The sequence below is a fragment of the Cheilinus undulatus genome, linkage group 24, assembly GCF_018320785.1.
Source record: "Cheilinus undulatus linkage group 24, ASM1832078v1, whole genome shotgun sequence".
Lineage (NCBI taxonomy): Eukaryota > Metazoa > Chordata > Actinopteri > Labriformes > Labridae > Cheilinus > Cheilinus undulatus.
The window spans coordinates 27,072,243-27,094,707 of record NC_054888.1 but is presented as its reverse complement, the minus strand read 5'-3'; the positions used below and the strand labels follow the sequence as shown (position 1 = coordinate 27,094,707).

At 43.9% G+C, this 22,465-nt stretch overlaps 1 protein-coding gene across 5 annotated transcripts; it reads right to left on the bottom strand.

The window, feature by feature from the left end:
* Positions 1 to 22,246, bottom strand: LOC121506086 (NLR family CARD domain-containing protein 3-like). 5 transcript variants are annotated; one of them, XM_041781612.1, is made up of 14 exons: positions 22,210 to 22,246; positions 16,157 to 16,271; positions 15,836 to 16,053; positions 12,244 to 12,457; positions 9,381 to 9,515; positions 9,114 to 9,227; positions 5,815 to 5,893; positions 5,450 to 5,660; positions 3,225 to 5,016; positions 2,962 to 3,135; positions 2,425 to 2,598; positions 2,111 to 2,284; positions 1,221 to 1,267; positions 1 to 974 (listed from the first exon to the last, which is right to left on the bottom strand). In XM_041781612.1, the coding sequence occupies exons 4-14, from the start codon at positions 12,447 to 12,449 to the stop codon at positions 424 to 426; spliced, it is 3,657 nt and encodes a 1,218-aa protein (XP_041637546.1). In that variant the 5' UTR covers positions 12,450 to 12,457; positions 15,836 to 16,053; positions 16,157 to 16,271; positions 22,210 to 22,246; the 3' UTR covers positions 1 to 423. The 5 variants fall into 5 exon arrangements, with proteins under 5 accessions (XP_041637546.1, XP_041637547.1, XP_041637545.1 ...); XM_041781613.1 differs by having other exon boundaries at positions 15,836 to 16,091; positions 16,157 to 16,379; positions 22,210 to 22,243; XM_041781611.1 differs by having other exon boundaries at positions 16,157 to 16,379; positions 22,210 to 22,243.
* Between the last annotated feature and the right edge of the window lie 219 nt (positions 22,247 to 22,465).

Below are 22,465 nucleotides of genomic sequence, written 5' to 3'. Positions count from 1 at the left end.
AATAATTTATTGAGCAACTCCACAGCACACAGCTACACTGTAAAAAACATTCTCAATGACACGTGAAAGGTCAGGTATTTATCTATTAAAATATTCAAGGTAATGTACTAACTCTACTGAAATACATAACTAACTGTGGTTTAGTCTTTTCTGAAATAACATTTCTGGTATCTGAACATTTCTGTCCATATTTACAGACATAAATACTAAATACCAGTCATACTTACAAACGTCCCGTCAGGTGTAGGTGGGGGTCTAGAGAGCCAAACTCTCAGTGAGGCCCATCATGAGCCCTGAAGATTCTGAAGAATATCAGAGCCATGAAACAGCTACCAGACCGTCCTCGCTCCTCTCTCAGCTCTGATTGGCTCAGCCTCTCTGTGACAGGACTTATTTACAGTCAGATAAGCTCCAAATACTCCATCAGCGGTCTTCTACAGACAGCAGAGACACTGAGGAGCTTGACCGGAACCAGAATCCAAACCCAAACCCTGGATAGAGAGGCTCAGTGAATGTGGTGTTGAAGGTGTGGAGGTGGACCAGAGCATCGGAGGAGACCATGTAGAAGGACAGGACGCCAGCAGGACAGTCCACATACACGGCTACTCTGTTGGAGACGGAGGGCGAGGAGGAGACGGAGGTTACCGTGTCTTTGTGGTACGCCGTGTACGCTCCATCAGAGATGCTGAGTCTCCAGGACTGGTCGTTCCTTCCAAACACACAGTCCACGCCGCCTCCTCTCCTCTGGATCCCCCTGTAGCTCACGGTTATATCCACGTGGCCTCTCCACTCCACCTCCCAGTAACAGCGGCCGGTCAGAGGCTCTCTACACAGCAGCTGAGGCCACTGGTCGAACCGGTCTGGGTGATCGGGGTACGGCTGGTCCTGCTCCACGAATGTCAGCGTCCTGCTGTTGTCTGAGAGTTGGATCCGTCTGTTTATGGAGTCTGTGTCGATGGTGAGGTCGCAGGAATCTGAGGAGAACAAGACAGGTTTAAAAGAACACCTGTCACTACCCAGAATGCAGCATGCTTTTGTTTTGAATACAGAGAAACTGAGAGTGATGCTTTGTGGTTTTGCCTCTGTGTTAAACTAGTCATAACATTTTAAAGAAGCAACAGAAGGAAAACAGAGTGAGGCGCTGCATCCTGCTGATGAGCGGATAGAAAGTACAGTAAATTGTGCCACATTAGGAAGGAAGCTGACTTTGGCATACTTACACTTCCTCAGACCTGGTCTCAACCACTGGCCTCCATCAGGCTCCACCCTGAAAGGAGGAACACCAGTATTACATCACGGTCATCACAGAACTGAGAGTAAACTCTGGACCACAGGATGAAGTGAAAAGCTACAAAAGCACACAGAGCCTAAAATAGACACTGATGCTGACAGACAATCGATGAGCATCCATGAGGAAAAAGGCATGAAGGTGCAGCTCTGACTTCTGCTGGCATCAAGGGGAAGCACTGGGACCAGGGTGGCGAACAAGCCGTTGGTCACGTATGGCTGAAGTTAACTGGAACACATTAGCTGTCTTTTAGCTTGCTAGCCTCTTTTTCATATCCAAGTCCAGTTATCTAACAAGTTTTTCTGAAGACACAGCAGCAGAGGGTTACATCGATAACAAGAGGAGACCACGCAGAAACAGGCCGGAAAGGCTGGCTTTGTACTTCATAACAGCAAGTCCCACATAGCTGATACACATCTGTGCATCGTTAGGAATAAATCATCAGCTAATAGCACCATATGTGGGAACACTGCTGATGCTACACTAGATCATTCATTTGCAGATCCTCATCCACTTGGTCCTCACACACCAGCTTTCTGGCCAGGCTCCTGGCTGGCTCGCCAGGGTAGAACTGAATCTCCACTCTGGATGAAGTGCAGTGACTCATAGATGATTATGGGTTACTTTACAGCATCAACTTTCCCAACCACTAGAAAAAATCAGCCCACCTCCACTCCCCAGTCTGCCATCACCAAGACACCATCCAGAGAGGGCCTGGACCACCAACAGTTTTCTGAATGTGGTGTTTCTGACCCCTAACGTCAACAGCTCTTTCCCCTCCATCAGACTGCTTGGTCTTGGCCAAAACTTGCCGTTTCTTACCTCAGTGTATCTAGACCCCATTGTGGATCCTCCAGTCCAGCAGAAAGCAGCTTGATTCCAAAGTCTCCGAGGTGGTTGTAGCTCACGTCCAGCTCTTGTAGATGGGAGGGGTTGGATTTCAGAGCTGCAACCACATGAGCACAGCCTTCTCCAGTGATAAGACATCCTGACAGCCTGGAAGAACCCAAAACAACAAACCTAGATCATCCAGAAGTTCCTCAAAGATGACGATAGAAGAACAATCAGTGAGAAGAACCCAGCTAAGAATCCCCCCACCTTAAATCATGTTAAAATACAACAACCAACAACCTGACCTTAAAGTCTCCAGAGTACAGCGTCGACATTCGAGTCCTGTAGACAGAAACTTCACTCCTGAATCCTGCAGGTTGTTGTTACTCAGGTCCAGCTCCCTCAGACTAGAGGACTGGGAGCTGAGGACTGAGGCCAGAGCTTCACAGCTTCTCCCTGAGAGGGAACAGCCATCCAGTCTGGGGAGACAGTAGATCACTAATAAAAAGGAACGCTGTCTAAGACTACAGTACCGATGCCTGGATCCCAGTCAAAAAGCAAACCCACAAAGAAGAATGGGTTAACAGAAGCAGAGACAGTCAGAAAGGGGTAAAACAAATGGGTTAAAATGTGGTAAATGCCAAAATGATGGAGAAAGTATCAGCACCAGTATGGAGGACTACACCATGGGACAACTGGACTTTTATATCAGATCTAAACGATCATATCTCCTGTTCTTTCTGACCTCCTGACATCAAACCAACACTGAAAGAAAGCTCAAACATTCCTCTGACCCTCTCCAATATCAGAGATCCCCAAAGACATGAAAGTCCTGGTCTTACTTCAGTGTTTCCAGGGTACAGTCTGGACTCTCCAAAGCATCAGCCAGCATCCCTACTGCTGAGTCCTGCAGGGCGGTGTTACTCAGGTCCAGCTCTCTCAGACTAGAGGACTGGGAGCTGAGGACTGAGGCCAGAGCTCCACAGCTTCTCTCTGAGAGGTGACAGCTTCTAAGTCTGGAAAGATGACATAATATTTATTAGTAGTTGTTTCTATTGACTCCACGTTCAGGATACTTGATGAAGTCCAACAGTGATGAGCTTACAGAGCTTTCTTGGAGGCTTTGACCACCGGCATGAGGAACAGAAGAGCATCCTCTGAAGAGGAGTATTTCTCCAGGTCAAACTCTTCTAGATCTTTCTCTGATGACAGCAGGATGAAGGCCAGAGCTGACCACTGAGCAGGAGACAGTTTCTCCTTCGAGAGTCTTCCTGATCGGAGGTACCGTTGGATCTGCTCCACCAGAGAATGGTCCTTGAGTTCATGGAGGCAGTGGAACAGGTTGATGCTTCTCTCTGGGTGGGGGTTCTCCTCCATTTTCTCCTTGATATACTGGACTATCTCCTGAACGTCCTGTGGGGTTTTCAGTGATACTGAGAGCAGGACTTCTAGAAGAATCTTGTTTGTCTGGAGTGACAGGCCAAGGAGGAAGCGGAGGAACAGGTCCAGGTGTCCATTTGGACTTTCTAAGGCCTTGTCCACAGCAGTCTGCAGGAACTTTGTCACTGAAGACTCATCTTGGTCTGTTATTGAGGACAATGATGGTTCTTCTGACAGCAGATTGACTCCAGAGTTGGTGAAGGTCAGATGGACATGAAGAGCAGCCAGAAACTCCTGAACACTCAGATGGATGAAGCAGAAGACCTGGTCCTGGTACAGTCCTCTCTCCTCTCTGAAGACCTGTGTGAACACTCCTGAGTACCAGGAGGCTTCTCTGATATCGATGCCACACTCCATCAGGTCTGGTTCATAGAAGATCAGGTTTCCTTTCTGCAGCTGCTCAAAAGCCAGCTTACCCAGAGACCGGATCATCTTAGTCCATCTCACCCTAGCATCAGTCTCAGCTCCTCCATCATACTTGATGTTCTTCAGCTTGGTCTGAATCACCAGGAAGTGGATGAACATCTCAGTCAGGGTCTTGGGCAGCTCTCCTCTCTTGGTGGTCTTCAGCAGATCCTCCAGAACTGTAGCAGTGATCCAGCAGAAGACCGGGATGTGGCACATGATGTGGAGGCTTCTGGAGGTCTTGATGTGGGAGATGATTCTGCTGGCCTGCCTCTCATCTCTGAACCTCTTCCTGAAGTACTCCTCCTTCTGAGGGTCAGTGAACCCTCTGACCTCTGTCACCATGTCAACACACCCAGGAGGGATCTGATTGGCTGCTGCAGGTCGTGTGGTTATCCAGAGGCGAGCAGATGGAAGCAGGTTCCCTCTGATGAGGTTAGTCAGCAGCACATCCACCGAGGTGGACTGGCTAACATCAGTCAGGATCTCATTGTTGGTGAAGTCCAGAGGAAGTCGACACTCATCCAGACCGTCAAAGATGAAGACCACCTGGAAGTCCTCAAACCTGCAGAGTCCTGCTTCTTTGGTTTCAGTAAAGAAGTAATGAAGGAGCTCCACCAAGCTGAACTCTTTCTCTTTCAGCACATTCAGCTCTCTGAAAGTGAATGGAAATGTGAACTGGATGTCCTGGTTGGCTTTGCCTTCAGCCCAGTCCAGAGTGAACTTCTGTGTTAAGACTGTTTTCCCAATGCCAGCCACGCCCTTCGTCATCACTGTCCTGATTGGTTCATCTCCACCAGGTGAAGCTTTAAAGATGTCCTCCTGTCTGATGGCTGTCTCTGCTCTGTCTGCTTTCCTGGATGTTGTTTCGATCTGTCTGACCTCGTGTTCCTGGTTGACCTCTCCAGTCCCTCCCTCGGTGATGTAGAGCTCTGTGTAGATCTGGTTCAGAAGGACTGGGTTCCCTTCTTTAGCGATCCCCTCAAACACACACTGGAACTTCTGCTTCAGGTTGGATTTAAGTTTGCGCTGACAAACTGAAGATGGAGGTTCTGAAGGAACAGGAAGACATTAAAGGCCTTTTCAGACAAAATCAGGCAGAAACAGAAACCTTTGCAGGTCTGCCCGCAGAAACGAACTCCCCAGTGAACAGGCCCTAAAGGACTGTTGCTTTCATGGTACTTTTAGATAACATCCAGACAAGACATCCGGCCCAGATCTGTCTCAAAGCCGGCACAGGCCGTACCAGTTTGAGCCGGATCTGGGCTGAATGTCGTTGCTGTCAGACATATTTGCATCAGAAGGATGTGGACCCCACCTCATCACCCCCACACTCTAAAGTGTGTCAGCCATTTTGGATGTTTACCCCTCACCGTTCTGTAGGAGGACCCGTTTATGCACATGATGTACCCCCATATCAGGATTATATCATGGACTGACATTCCTAATGGTTCCAGTCAGAACCTGTTAGAGAAATCCTCTTACTTCTCAGCAGACGGTCAGCCAGCTCCTCCTGATTCATGCTCCTCAGGAAGTCCACCATGATCCTCAGTAATGCCTCTCTGCTGTCACTCCTCCGCCTGTCCTCCTCATCTTCTCTTTGACTCTCAAAGCATTCTGGGTAATCTGACATCAGACCCTCATGGAACTTCCTCAGCTCTTTTGCCACAAAAGTGACGATATTCTTCTCCAGCAGCTGGAACAGAATGTTACAACAAAGTTAACTACCCCTCAGATCCCTGTAGAGTATCCCGACAATAGAGTGGCCTAAAATGCAGCATTGACATAACCAGGAACTGTTGGTCCACTCGTCTGGATGGTTTAACAATGTAAGATCTGAAAATGCATGCCTTAAAGATGAAATCCAGGTGTGGTTGTTTCTGCCAGGAATCTACATCGATGGGAACCTCAGAGGTCCTCTGGTCCACACTAGAAGAATAAAAGGGGCAGGAGGAAAGAATATCATTCACAAAAGTCCTGTTCAAGGGATCAAACAAGGACAGGATACTGGAACAGATAACAGCCCAAACCAGGACTACAACACCAGATAATACTAGCCCAAACCAGGACTACAACACCAGATAATACTAGCCCAAACCAGGACTACAACACCAGATAATACTAGCCCAAACCAGGACTACAACACCAGATAATACTAGCCCAAACCAGGACTACAACACCAGATAATACTAGCCCAAACCAGGACTACAACACCAGATAATCTTAGCCCAAACCAGGACTACAACACCAGATAATACTAGCCCAAACCAGGACTACAACACCAGATAATACTAGCCCAAACCAGGACTGCAACACCAGATAATACTAGCCCAAACCAGGACTACAACACCAGATAATATTAGCCCAAACCAGGACTACAACACCAGATAACATTAGCCCAAACCAGGACTACAACACCAGATAATATTAGCCCAAACCAGGACTACAACACCAGATAATATTAGCCCAAACCAGGACTACAACACCAGATAATCTTAGCCAAACCAGGACTACAACACCAGATAATACTAGCCCAAACCAGGACTACAACACCAGATAATATTAGCCCAAACCAGGACTACAACACCAGATAATATTAGCCCAAACCAGGACTACAACACCAGATAATACTAGCCCAAACCAGGACTACAACACCAGATAATCTTAGCCAAACCAGGACTACAACACCAGATAATACTAGCCCAAACCAGGACTACAACACCAGATAATACTAGCCCAAACCAGGACTACAACACCAGATAATATTAGCCCAAACCAGGACTACAACACCAGATAATCTTAGCCAAACCAGGACTACAACACCAGATAATACTAGCCCAAACCAGGACTACAACACCAGATAATATTAGCCAAACCAGGACTACAACACCAGATAATATTAGCCAAACCAGGACTACAACACCAGATAATATTAGCCAAACCAGGACGACAACACCAGATAATATTAGCCCAAACCAGGACTACAACACCAGATAATATTAGCCCAAACCAGGACTACAACACCAGATAATACTAGCCCAAACCAGGACTACAACACCAGATAATACTAGCCCAAACCAGGACTACAACACCAGATAATATTAGCCCAAACCAGGACTACAACACCAGATAATACTAGCCCAAACCAGGACTACAACACCAGATAATACTAGCCCAAACCAGGACTACAACACCAGATAATACTAGCCCAAACCAGGACTACAACACCAGATAATCTTAGCCCAAACCAGGACTACAACACCAGATAATCTTAGCCCAAACCAGGGCTACAACACCAGATAATATTAGCCCAAACCAGGACTACAACACCAGATAATACTAGCCCAAACCAGGACTACAACACCAGATAATCTTAGCCCAAACCAGGACTACAACACCAGATAATATTAGCCCAAACCAGGTCTACAACACCAGATAATATTAGCCCAAACCAGGACTACAACACCATATAATCTTATCCCAACCCAGTCCTACAACACCAGATAATATTAGCCCAAACCAGGACTACAACACCAGATAATACTAGCCCAAACCAGGACTACAACACCAGATAATCTTAGCCCAAACCAGGACTACAACACCAGATAATATTAGCCAAACCAGGACTACAACACCAGATAATATTAGCCAAACCAGGACTACAACACCAGATAATACTAGCCCAAACCAGGACTACAACACCAGATAATCTTAGCCCAAACCAGGACTACAACACCAGATAATATTAGCCAAACCAGGACTACAACACCAGATAATATTAGCCAAACCAGGACGACAACACCAGATAATATTAGCCCAAACCAGGACTACAACACCAGATAATACTAGCCCAAACCAGGACTACAACACCAGATAATCTTAGCCCAAACCAGGACTACAACACCAGATAATATTAGCCAAACCAGGACTACAACACCAGATAATATTAGCCAAACCAGGACTACAACACCAGATAATACTAGCCAAACCAGGACTACAACACCAGATAATACTAGCCCAAACCAGGACTACAACACCAGATAATCTTAGCCCAAACCAGGACTACAACACCAGATAATATTAGCCAAACCAGGACTACAACACCAGATAATACTAGCCCAAACCAGGACTACAACACCAGATAATCTTAGCCCAAACCAGGACTACAACACCAGATAATATTAGCCAAACCAGGACTACAACACCAGATAATATTAGCCCAAACCAGGACTACAACACCAGATAATATTAGCCCAAACCAGGACGACAACACCAGATAATACTAGCCCAAACCAGGACTACAACACCAGATAATACTAGCCCAAACCAGGACTACAACACCAGATAATATTAGCCCAAACCAGGACTACAACACCAGATAATACTAGCCCAAACCAGGACGACAACACCAGATAATCTTAGCCCAAACCAGGACTACAACACCAGAGAATACTAGCCCAAACCAGGACTACAACACCGGATAATACTAGCCCAAACCAGGACGACAACACCAGATAATACTAGCCAAACCAGGACTACAACACCAGATAATACTAGCCAAACCAGGACTACAACACCGGATAATACTAGCCCAAACCAGGACGACAACACCAGATAATACTAGCCCAAACCAGGACGACAACACCAGATAATACTAGCCCAAACCAGGACTACAACACCAGATAATACTAGCCAAACCAGGACTACAACACCAGATAATACTAGCCCAAACCAGGACTACAACACCAGATAATACTAGCCAAACCAGGACTACAACACCAGATAATACTAGCCCAAACCAGGACGACAACACCAGATAATACTAGCCCAAACCAGGACTACAACACCAGATAATACTAGCCAAACCAGGACTACAACACCAGATAATACTAGCCCAAACCAGGACTACAACACCAGATAATATTAGCCCAAACCAGGACTACAACACCAGATAATACTAGCCAAACCAGGACTACAACACCAGATAATACTAGCCAAACCAGGACTACAACACCAGATAATACTAGCCCAAACCAGGACTACAACACCAGATAATACTAGCCCAAACCAGGACTGCAACACCAGATAATACTAGCCAAACCAGGACTACAACACCAGATAATTTAAGGGGTTTCTTCCATGGACAAACCTGCTGTTGTTGTTGAAGGACTGTTGATCATGAAAATAAATGTAGTGATCCTTTGAACAGTCACTCTTAAAGGACAAGCAGCTGGTTCGGGGTCCAGATTCAGGAACCGGTCTCCTGGAGGTCGTATTCAGTAGAGAAGAGAACAACCAGCCATTTAAACCCCAGAACGCTCCTGATGTCAAAGGTCACCCTTCAGCTGTCAGACACTCTACAAGATTTATCTAACAACAATATCACAGCTCTATTGTAATGTCAGTGAAAGCCTACCTTTTCCCAGCAGAGGGTTGGTGGTCATCAAAATAAATGTAGTGATCCTTTGAGCAGTCACTTTCTAAGGACACAGAGCTGGGACCAGATCCTTGATCTGGGTCATGATCCTGAGAGGATGATCCTTGGTTTTTCCTGTTAGAGAGCAATAAAAATATCCTTGTTCAATCTGTGAGGATCTCGAAAATAACACTAACCCCCCAAAAAAGAGTAAAAATCCTCCTTTATAGACTGAAGCTCCACCTCCTCCACCCCAGCCTCCTCCTTTATAGACTAAAGCTCCACCTCCTTCACCCCAGCCTCCTCCTCTATAGACTAAAGCTCCACCTCCTCCACCCCAGCCTCCTCCTTTATATACTAAAGCTCCACCTCCTCCACCCCAGCCTCCTCCTTTATAGACTAAAGCTCCACCTCCTCCACCCCAGCCTCCTCCTTTATATACTAAAGCTCCACCTCCTCCACCCCAGCCTCCTCCTTTATAACCTAAAGCTCCACCTCCTCCACCCCAGCCTCCTCCTTTATAGACTAAAGCTCCACCTCCTCCACCCCAGCCTCCTCCTCTATAGACTAAAGCTCCACCTCCTCCACCCCAGCCTCCTCCTTTATAGACTAAAGCTCCACCTCCTCCACCCCAGCCTCCTCCTCTATAGACTAAAGCTCCACCCCAGCCTCCTCCTCTATAGACTAAAGCTCCACCTCCTTCACCCCAGCCTCCTCCTTTATAGACTAAAGCTCCACCTCCTCCACCCCAGCCTCCTCATTTATAGACTAAAGCTCCACCTCCTCCACCCCAGCCTCCTTATTTATAGACTAAAGCTCCACCTCCTCTACCCCAGCCTCCTCCTTTATAGACTAAAGCTCCACCTCCTCCACCCCAGCCTCCTCCTTAATGGTATAAAACTTCACCTCCTCCACCCCAGCCTCCTCCTTTATAGACTAAAGCTATACCTCCTCCACCCCAGCCTCCTCCTTTATAGACTAAAGCTCCACCTCCTCTACCCCAGCCTCCTCCTTTATAGACTAAAGCTCCACCTCCTCCACCCCAGCCTCCTCCTTAATGGTATAAAACTTCACCTCCTCTACCCCAGCCTCCTCCTCTATAGACTAAAGCTCCACCTCCTCCACCCCAGCCTCCTCCTTAATGGTATAAAACTTCACCTCCTCCACCCCAGCCTCCTCCTTTATAGACTAAAGCTCCACCTCCTCTACCCCAGCCTCCTCCTTTATAGACTAAAGCTCCACCTCCTCCACCCCAGCCTCCTCCTTAATGGTATAAAACTTCACCTCCTCCACCCCAGCCTCCTCCTTTATAGACTAAAGCTATACCTCCTCCACCCCAGCCTCCTCCTTTATAGACTAAAGCTATACCTCCTCCACCCCAGCCTCCTCCTCTATAGACTAAAGCTCCACCTCCTCCACCCCAGCCTCCTCCTTTATAGACTAAAGCTCCACCTCCTCCACCCCAGCCTCCTCCTTTATAGACTAAAGCTCCACCTCCTCTACCCCAGCCTCCTCCTTTATAGACTAAAGCTCCACCTCCTCCACCCCAGCCTCCTCCTTTATAGACTAAAGCTCCACCTCCTCTACCCCAGCCTCCTCCTTTATAGACTAAAGCTATACCTCCTCCACCCCAGCCTCCTCCTTTATAACCTAAAGCTCCACCTCCTCCACCCCAGCCTCCTCCTTTATAGACTAAAGCTCCACCTCCTCCACCCCAGCCTCCTCCTTTATAGACTAAAGCTCCACCTCCTCCACCCCAGCCTCCTCCTTTATAGACTAAAGCTCCACCCCAGCCTCCTCCTTTATAGACTAAAGCTTCACCTCCTCCACCCCAGCCTCCTCCTCTATAGACTAAAGCTCCACCTCCTCCACCCCAGCCTCCTCCTCTATAGACTAAAGCTCCACCTCCTCTACCCCAGCCTCCTCCTCTATAGACTAAAGCTCCACCTCCTCCACCCCAGCCTCCTCCTTTATAGACTAAAGCTCCACCTCCTCCACCCCAGCCTCCTCCTTTATAGACTAAAGCTCCACCTCCTCTACCCCAGCCTCCTCCTCTATAGACTAAAGCTCCACCTCCTCCACCCCAGCCTCCTCCTTTATAGACTAAAGCTCCACCTCCTCCACCCCAGCCTCCTCCTTTATAGACTAAAGCTTCACCTCCTCCACCCCAGCCTCCTCCTTTATAGACTAAAGCTCCACCTCCTCTACCCCAGCCTCCTCCTTTATAGACTAAAGCTCCACCTCCTCCACCCCAGCCTCCTCCTTTATAGACTAAAGCTCCACCTCCTCTACCCCAGCCTCCTCCTTTATAGACTAAAGCTTCACCTCCTCCACCCCAGCCTCCTCCTCTATAGACTAAAGCTCCACCTCCTCCACCCCAGCCTCCTCCTCTATAGACTAAAGCTCCACCTCCTCCACCCCAGCCTCCTCCTTTATAGACTAAAGCTTCACCTCCTCCACCCCAGCCTCCTCCTTTATAGACTAAAGCTCCACCTCCTCCACCCCAGCCTCCTCCTTTATAGACTAAAGCTCCACCTCCTCCACCCCAGCCTCCTCCTTTATAGACTAAAGCTTCACCTCCTCCACCCCAGCCTCCTCCTTTATAGACTAAAGCTCCACCTCCTCCACCCCAGCCTCCTCCTTTATAGACTAAAGCTCCACCTCCTCCACCCCAGCCTCCTCCTTTATAGACTAAAGCTTCACCTCCTCCACCCCAGCCTCCTCCTTTATAGACTAAAGCTCCACCTCCTCCACCCCAGCCTCCTCCTCTATAGACTAAAACTATCACATCAATATTCTGTACAGTTAAACTAAACGTGTGATTGAAAGATTGACTACTTTTGAGGTTCTACCTCAGTCTTACCTCTTTGCAGCAGAGCGTTGTTCTTTAAGGTCGAAGGACTGATCCTTGGAGCAGCAGGACACGCGGCTGGGCTCATGTCTGAGTCCAGGCCCTGGTTCAGGTCCAGGTTTAGGTGTGGATTCAGGTCTGAGTTGAGCTTCATGTTCTTCATGCAGGGCAGGTTCTAATGGAGCGGGGTGCTGCTCTGAGTCCTCACACTGACTCATTTCAGAGCCTTCAACATGAAAATACAAGCTTTACATCCATCACCTCTAATTTCTCTAAACAAAGAAATTCAAATCGTTAAATCCTCTAAAAGCCGGTTTAAAGCCTGAAGCTGAGTTTTATTTTCTACACCTTCTGTTTCTATTGTTGGATGTGAACTGTTCGTCAGGGAGAAGAGGTTTGCTGGTGAAATGATCCTCCTTTCTGTTTGTGTTACAGGAAATGAAAGGAAACATGTGACCACAGGCACAGGAAGTTGCTGAACACTCTGAGTCACAAACACTGACAGATAAGCTCAGCTCATGTCTGTGAAGGAGTTTTCTTTCCTGTAAGTCCCTAGACAGAGAGGTTCCCAGCATTTCTACATTCCAGCAGCATCAGTGTGTTCAGACAGACTCAGGAAGAGTCCTGAAATAAAACTGTGGCTGACCTCCTAAAAATGTGAATAACATGTTTACTGGGTTTGTTTCCTGACGTTTGAGGAAAATGACCCTGCAGAGGTGGATCAGCATAAATGTTCAGGATGAAGGTCATGAGAGACGAGCTGAAGATGACCTGAGGGTTAGTGATGAAACTTAGTTTCAGTGATGAGGTCAGAAGATTGAAGTGAAAGCGTCACTCCTCTCCAGCTTCCTCTCTCTGGAGATGTCAAACCTCCAGGATGAAGATTTATAGTAGCTCCTCTTCCTCTGTGATGATGGACAGACACCTGCCTGGACTACAGGGGGCGCTGCTGGGACCAGTATCTTCATCTCTCTCCCATTATTCCTCCAGCTCCCCCTGAGATTGTCAAAGCACCCCAAAAATCTGTTTCAGTATGTTTTCTTATTTAAGCCTTCTGCCCTCCGCCGGCTTTATTTATTTATTTATTTTTTTAAAATTTGTGATCATTTTGTCAGTTTTACAGCTTGTGGCATGAATTTTTACAGGAACTTTTCTTTCTAGTTAAATTTTTGAAATGTTTGACTCTTAAATGTCATTCAGACTCTCTCAGTGAATTTTCTACCCTCTGGACACCTTTGAGGCCAAAATGTACACGTACAAAAAACTGCCATTAAATCAGCATACATCAATATTTTTTCTACTTTTTTCATAAATCTCTTTAACAACTTCAGACCTGCTCAAAACTTCCAAACATTCACTAATTCTCAGAATTTTAACCCTTTCAAACTCACACAGAACTCTCCATAATATAACAGCAACAACAGAAGAATGTGGTGCATGGTCCTACAATGAGTAAACGGTTGAATCTGGTGGAATACGGTAAAAATGTCAAATTTCACTAGACTTCTTCACATTGAAATGCTGACATTAAAGAATGCATGATTTTATACTGCAGTGACAGTGAGATTAAAAAACCTGGTTTTAATGGAAGTCAATGGGGGCATTTTAGCCTCCAAGGTGTCCAGAGGGTATTTCTGACATTACCTAAAAAATATTAATGCAATCACATCAGTTTTGTTGCTAATCTTTGACCCATCCAAGACTCTCATCAGCACCAAAGCCCCATCTTTATACTCTTTATTATATGGAAAATAATTCACTATTTCTGTTTTTGTAGTAAAAAATAAAATATTTCAAATAATCAAACTGGCATTTAAAGGGTTAAAATCTTGAAAATTATTGAATGTTTGGTAGTTTTGAGCAGGTCTGAAGTTGTTTAAGAGATTTTTGAACTACAGTAAATAAAACATTGATGTATCCTGATTTAATGGCAGTTTTTTGTACATGAACTGGAGGAGGGTTAGGGGTTAATTTTATTTACACATTCAGATCCAGATGAAAATAAAAATAAACTCTTTATGAATTAAACAAGCATTAGTCGGAATATGCACGTGATTAAAATCAGCCAATGGCGCTGCGGTAGTGTAACCTTTGACCCTAGCTTGTCTTCAGCTAGGTTTGTGCTAGCTACGGTGCTCAGAGGGAGGAAGAGAACCGAGGAGGAGGAGGAGGAGGAGGAAGAGCAACCGCCAACGCTCTCCACTGACAGGTCCGGCCGTGTAGATGACCTCAGCTCTCAGCCATGAGGGTCCAAGGAGGCCTGGTCTGCAGAAATACCCCCCAAGGCCTTCAGCAAACAGAGGCTGATGGACCGGGACCCAGGGCTGGACCCAGCTTCACCTGATGGACCGGGACCCAGGGCTGGACCCAGCACCGGAACGGAGCCACTGGTTTCACATGGGGCCAGCTGGTACCAGCGTGGGTCTAATACCCGGTGAAGGAGCCTTCATGAGAGTGTGGGACCCCTGAGGTCAGGAACAGTCCAGAAGGAGGTCAGCTCCAAACTGACGTCACCGCTGCTGCAGAGTTTTACCCCTCATGAGACCGGACCAGGAGGCCTTTATAGACCCTCATGAGACCGGACCAGGAGGCCTTTATAGACCTGTTTAGACTCCAGTCCATGTCCCTGACCCTCCCTGTCTCAGTGAGCTGTGATGTCTGCCTGGTTTAAAGAACCATCTGAGGACCAGAAACCTGGTGCTGCAGGTACTAAACTGAGCCAGAACCCGAGTCCTGGACCCAGCAGAACCGATCACCGCCTTCATGAACCCGGAGGACTGCTTGATGATGAAGACATCTGAAGGTCAGAGCGGGTTTCAGCTGCAGTGTGTTCTTTAAGTCTGCCTGAGGGTCCTGCTGGACTCTGGTTTGTGTCTCTGTGAGCTCCTTTAGGTCATGGATCGAGAGTGGAATGAGCTCTGCTTGATTTTAAAGCTTCAGTGTTCACCGGCGGCAGATTCTGGTTGGAATGCGCATGCGTAAAACGCAGCGTTTTCACTGCTGTCTCAGTCTCAGTTGACCTTATTTTAGATTCAGGTTGTTGGACTGAGGTCACAGAGGTCACGGACCTTCAGCTGGAGACTACATTTGAACAGAGACCCTTAAAGTCTCTTTAACCGTCAGTGACGTAGTTAGCACCATCAGTGACGTAGTTAGCACCGTCAGTGACGTGGTCAGCACCATCAGTGACGTAGTTAGCACCGTCAGTGACGTGGTCAGCACCGTCAGTGACGTAGTTAGCACCGTCAGTGACGTGGTTAGCATTCATTCATTTGATTTAATGAAATATAATTGCATTCATTCAAGTTCAATTTAAGTCAATTCAATTAAATTAGATTGAATTGAATTTGTATTCTTTAGTTTATTTCCATTTCATTTAATTTCATGTAGTTAATTTAAATGTAATATGATTTAATTAATATAGTTAAATTTAATTTCTTTGATTTAATTAAATATAATTACCTTCATTTTAGTTCGTTTAAATTAAATTTAGTTCAGTGTGGTTCAGTTTAACTCAGTGTAATCTGAATTAATGAAATGTAATTACGTTTTATTTAGTGTAATTATATTAAATTAAATAAATGTAGCGTCTAAAGTGTCTGACCTGATCTCCTGATATCTGGTAGAAGCTTCCTGCTCGTCTCTCCAGGGTGATAAAAACAGACCAGACTGACATCAGTATTGTTCTGGCTGGTTGAACATGTTCAGGATTCTGTCTCAGAGAACAACCAAACAGCTTCTGATGATTAGACTAGGATAGACCATGACTCCTTCTAAAACCGCCACCAGGGACACAGAGACGGGCCTTTCTAGAACATGGATCTATAAAATCGGAGATGATGTTGGACAGAGATCACCAGCTGAGGAGAATAAATGAACATTTCTGCAGCAACAAAGGTTCATGAATCATTCAGAGGGGGTTTACCTTTAGGTCCTCAGGTGAGCTCGTAGAAACCGTCCACCTTCACAGGTCTAGAGAAGTACACGGTTGTGGTCTCCTCATGGTGTCATAGGATCTGTTTGTCTGCTCTGTCCTTCGTCTAAGAGGGGAAAACATTTAGGGACGTCAAAACCAGTCCAACCAGTCCAACCAGTTTCACTGAACCAGTCAGAGAAAGGCACAGCAGCAGGAACGTGATCTACAGCATCTAAAGGTGAATAAAGGTGACAGGGACCAGGTAAGACCAGGCTACAGATATAGACCAGACCAAATATAGACCAGGAACCAGTCAGAGAAGATTCTAGATTTTATCAATATCACATTCAGAGACCCTGAAGACCCTGGAACCGGACTGAAGGTCATGAAAATAACATTTTAATTTTATCACAAATAAAGAAAGAAAGTCCAGTTAGGTCTATGCTGGTGGGTCTATGCTGGTGGGTCCATGCTGGTGGGTCCATGCTGGTGGGTCTATGCTGGTGGGTCTATGCTGGTGGGTCCATGCTGGTGGGTCCATGCTGGTGGGTCCATGCTGGTGGGTCTATGCTGGTGGGTCTATGCTGGTGGGTCCATGCTGGTGGGTCCATGCTGGTGGGTCTATGCTGGTGGGTCTAAGCTGTAGGGTCTATGCTGGTGGGTCTATGCTGGTGGGTCTATGCTGGTGGGTCTAAGCTGTAGGGTCTATGCTGGTGGGTCTATGCTGGTGGGTCTATGCTGGTGGGTCTAAGCTGTAGGGTCTATGCTGGTGGGTCTATGCTGGTGGGTCTATGCTGGTGGGTCTATGCTGGTGGGTCCATGCTGGTGGGTCTATGCTGGTGGGTCCATGCTGGTGGGTCCATGCTGGGGGGTCCATGCTGGTGGGTCCATGCTGGTGGGTCCATGCTGGTGGGTCCATGCTGGTGGGTCCATGCTGGTGGGTCTATGCTGGTGGGTCCATGCTGGTGGGTCCATGCTGGGGGGTCCATGCTGGTGGGTCCATGCTGGTGGGTCCATGCTGGTGGGTCCATGCTGGTGGGTCCATGCTGGTGGGTCCATGCTGGTGGGTCCATGCTGGTGGGTCTATGCTGGTGGGTCCATGCTGGTGGGTCCATGCTGGTGGGTCTATGCTGGTGGGTCCATGCTGGTGGATCTAAGCTGTAGGGTCTATGCTGGTGGGTCTATGCTGGTGGGTCCATGGTGGTGGGTCTATGCTGGTGGGTCTATGCTGGTGGGTCCATGCTGGTGGGTCTATGCTGGTGGGTCTATGCTGGTGGGTCCATGCTGGTGGGTCCATGCTGGTGGGTCCATGCTGGTGGGTCTATGCTGGTGGGTCCATGGTGGTGGGTCTATGCTGGTGGGTCTATGCTGGTGGGTCTATGCTGGTGGGTCCATGCTGGTGGGTCCATGCTGGTGGGTCCATGCTGGTGGGTCTATGCTGGTGGGTCCATGCTGGTGGGTCTAAGCTGTAGGGTCTATGCTGGTGGGTCCATGCTGGTGGGTCCATGCTGGTGGGTCCATGCTGGTGGGTCCATGCTGGTGGGTCCATGCTGGTGGGTCCATGCTGGTGGGTCTATGCTGGTGGGTCTATGCTGGTGGGTCCATGCTGGTGGATCTAAGCTGTAGGGTCTATGCTGGTGGGTCTATGCTGGTGGGTCTATGCTGGTGGATCTAAGCTGTAGGGTCTATGCTGGTGGGTCTATGCTGGTGGGTCTATGCTGGTGGGTCCATGCTGGTGGGTCCATGCTGGTGGGTCCATGCTGGTGGGTCCATGCTGGTGGGTCCATGCTGGTGGGTCTATGCTGGTGGGTCTATGCTGGTGGGTCTATGCTGGTGGGTCTATGCTGGTGGGTCTATGCTGGTGGGTCTATGCTGGTGGGTCTATGCTGGTGGGTCCATGCTGGTGGGTCCATGCTGGTTGGTCTATGCTGGTGGGTCTATGCTGGTGGGTCCATGCTGGTGGGTCCATGCTGGTGGGTCTATGCTGGTGGGTCTATGCTGGTGGGTCTATGCTGGTGGGTCTATGCTGGTGGGTCTAAGCTGGGTCCAGGTGGTGCTCATGGAGGTCCAGTTCTCTGTTCTCTGATACTCAGTCCACTGTTTTAACTTTTGCTTTTGGATTCAGAGTTTCTGTATTAAACAGAAATCAGGCTGAAGGATTTTGGAAAATCATCTGATTGTGATCATTTTTACTCATATCGACGTTCATTCTGACTGATTGTACTGAAGGGAATGCTCATTTTATGTCATTTTCATATTTCATCTGAAAAATGTACAGAAATGAAGAAAGTAGGATTTTTTTGAAGACTATTCCAAAAAATTTCACTTGAATGATTTCATGACATGTAGTGCATAATATCTGTGCTGCCAATAAAGTTTTAAACCAGTATTTGACACAATTTTCAAGTTAAAGAAATATTGAAAGCGATTTAAAAATTGCAGCAGGCCATATTGTGATTTAATCTAATTTTGATTAATTGCCCAGCCCTAAACAGAAATCAAACTCACAGTTGTTTGTCCAGTTTTCATGCCTCATCTGGTGAAATAAATAAAATAATAAATAAATCTTCAATCACCAAAGACACAGAGGACTAAATTTCCCTGAACTCCCCCTAAATCTAGGTTTGATAATGGAATAAAAATACAGTTATATCATAAATATAGTGAATAATCTCCTGAGTTATGAGGCCAAAATCAAACGTTAAGAACCCTCAGTGTAATGCTCCATGACTTCCTGAGCATCTCTCAGCTCTTCTCCTTCTACACATTTTTATTTCTTAGTAGTTCAAAACAGCTCAAATGCAGCCTGTTTCAGTACGTAGAGTCAGATATTAGAGTGTTAATAAAGTTTAGAGTCAGATATTAGAGTGTTAATAAAGTTTAGAGTCAGATATTAGAGTGTTAATAAAGTTTAAAGTCAGATATTAGAGTGTTAATAAAGTTTAGAGTCAGATATTAGAGTGTTAATAAAGTTTAGAGTCAGATATTAGAGTGTTAATAAAGTTTAGAGTCAGATATTAGAGTGTTAATAAAGTTTAGAGTCAGATATTAGAGTGTTAATAAAGTTTAGCGTCAGATATTAGAGTGTTAATAAAGTTTAGAGTCAGATATTAGAGTGTTAATAAAGTTTAGAGTCAGATATTAGAGTGTTAATAAAGTTTAGAGTCAGATATTAACGTGTTAATAAAGTTTAGAGTCAGATATTAGAGTGTTAATAAAGTTTAGAGTCAGATATTAGAGTGTTAATAAAGTTTAGAGTCAGATATTAGAGTGTTAATAAAGTTTAAAGTCAGATATTAGAGTGTTAATAAAGTTTAGAGTCAGATATTAGAGTGTTAATAAAGTTTAGAGTCAGATATTAGAGTGTTAATAAAGTTTAGAGTCAGATATTAGAGTGTTAATAAAGTTTAGAGTCAGATATTAACGTGTTAATAAAGTTTAGAGTCAGATATTAGAGTGTTAATAAAGTTTAAAGTCAGATATTAGAGTGTTAATAAAGTTTAGAGTCAGATATTAGAGTGTTAATAAAGTTTAAAGTCAGATATTAGAGTGTTAATAAAGTTTAGAGTCAGATATTAGAGTGTTAATAAAGTTTAGAGTCAGATATTAGAGTGTTAATAAAGTTTAGAGTCAGATATTAGAGTGTTAATAAAGTTTAAAGTCAGATATTAGAGTGTTAATAAAGTTTAGAGTCAGATATTAGAGTGTTAATAAAGTTTAGAGTCAGATATTAGAGTGTTAATAAAGTTTAGAGTCAGATATTAGAGTGTTAATAAAGTTTAGAGTCAGATATTAGAGTGTTAATAAAGTTTAGAGTCAGATATTAGAGTGTTAATAAAGTTTAGAGTCAGATATTAGAGTGTTAATAAAGTTTAGAGTCAGATATTAGAGTGTTAATAAAGTTTAGAGTCAGATATTAGAGTGTTAATAAAGTTTAGAGTCAGATATTAGAGTGTTAATAAAGTTTAGAGTCAGATATTAGAGTGTTAATAAAGTTTAAAGTCAGATATTAGAGTGTTAATAAAGTTTAGAGTCAGATATTAGAGTGTTAATAAAGTTTAAAGTCAGATATTAGAGTGTTAATAAAGTTTAGAGTCAGATATTAGAGTGTTAATAAAGTTTAGAGTCAGATATTAGAGTGTTAATAAAGTTTAGAGTCAGATATTAGAGTGTTAATAAAGTTTAGAGTCAGATATTAGAGTGTTAATAAAGTTTAGAGTCAGATATTAGAGTGTTAATAAAGTTTAGAGTCAGATATTAGAGTGTTAATAAAGTTTAGAGTCAGATATTAGAGTGTTAATAAAGTTTAGAGTCAGATATTAGAGTGTTAATAAAGTTTAGAGTCAGATATTAGAGTGTTAATAAAGTTTAGAGTCAGATATTAGAGTGTTAATAAAGTTTAGAGTCAGATATTAGAGTGTTAATAAAGTTTAGAGTCAGATATTAGAGTGTTAATAAAGTTTAGAGTCAGATATTAGAGTGTTAATAAAGTTTAGAGTCAGATATTAGAGTGTTAATAAAGTTTAGAGTCAGATATTAGAGTGTTAATAAAGTTTAGAGTCAGATATTAGAGTGTTAATAAAGTTTAGAGTCAGATATTAACGTGTTAATAAAGTTTAGAGTCAGATATTAGAGTGTTAATAAAGTTTAGAGTCAGATATTAGAGTGTTAATAAAGTTTAGAGTCAGATATTAGAGTGTTAATAAAGTTTAGAGTCAGATATTAGAGTGTTAATAAAGTTTAGAGTCAGATATTAGAGTGTTAATAAAGTTTAGAGTCAGATATTATCGTGTTAATAAAGTTTAGAGTCAGATATTAGAGTGTTAATAAAGTTCAGAGTCAGATATTAGAGTGTTAATAAAGTTTAGAGTCAGATATTAGAGTGTTAATAAAGTTTAGAGTCAGATATTAGAGTGTTAATAAAGTTTAAAGTCAGATATTAGAGTGTTAATAAAGTTTAGAGTCAGATATTAGAGTGTTAATAAAGTTTAGCGTCAGATATTAGAGTGTTAATAAAGTTTAGAGTCAGATATTAGAGTGTTAATAAAGTTTAAAGTCAGATATTAGAGTTTTAATAAAGTTTAGAGTCAGATATTAGAGTGTTAATAAAGTTTAAAGTCAGATATTAGAGTGTTAATAAAGTTTAGAGTCAGATATTAGAGTGTTAATAAAGTTTAGAGTCAGATATTAGAGTGTTAATAAAGTTTAAAGTCAGATATTAGAGTGTTAATAAAGTTTAGAGTCAGATATTAGAGTGTTAATAAAGTTTAAAGTCAGATATTAGAGTGTTAATAAAGTTTAGAGTCAGATATTAGAGTGTTAATAAAGTTTAGAGTCAGATATTAGAGTGTTAATAAAGTTTAGAGTCAGATATTAGAGTGTTAATAAAGTTTAGAGTCAGATATTAGAGTGTTAATAAAGTTTAGAGTCAGATATTAGAGTGTTAATAAAGTTTAGAGTCAGATATTAGAGTGTTAATAAAGTTTAGAGTCAGATATTAGAGTGTTAATAAAGTTTAGAGTCAGATATTAGAGTGTTAATAAAGTTTAGAGTCAGACATTAGAGTGTTAATAAATTTTAAAGTCAGATATTAGAGTGTTAATAAAGTTTAGAGTCAGATATTAGAGTGTTAATAAAGTTTAGAGTCAGATATTAGAGTGTTAATAAAGTTTAGAGTCAGACATTAGAGTGTTAATAAATTTTAAAGTCAGATATTAGAGTGTTAGTAAAGTTTACAGTCAGATATTAACGTGTTAATAAAGTTTAGAGTCAGATATTAGAGTGTTAATAAAGTTTAAAGCCAGATATTAGAGTGTTAATAAAGTTTAGAGTCAGATATTAGAGTGTTAATAAAGTTTAGAGTCAGATATTAGAGTGTTAATAAAGTTTAAAGCCAGATATTAGAGTGTTAATAAAGTTTAGAGTCAGATATTAGAGTGTTAATAAAGTTTAGAGTCAGATATTAGAGTGTTAATAAAGTTTAGAGTCAGATATTAGAGTGTTAATAAAGTTTAGAGTCAGATATTAGAGTGTTAATAAAGTTTAGAGGAGTTAAAGTTTACCTTCCTGCGGGGTCAGAAGGAGACACTCTTTGCCGTTTTTCTCAAAGTGAAACTAAGAAGGGGATGTTGGAGCAAACAGGCATGTGAGTCGTGACCCCGCCTCCTTCATTCATAAATTCATCTGAAATGATTAGTCAGCGTTTAGTCGTGCTGGAGTCATGAATCTGTGCTGACAGCAGTCATGGACTTTACCTGTTTTCTGACCTGTTGATGCTCTTTGCTTTGCTATGATTATTTTTCCACAAATCTTGTGTTT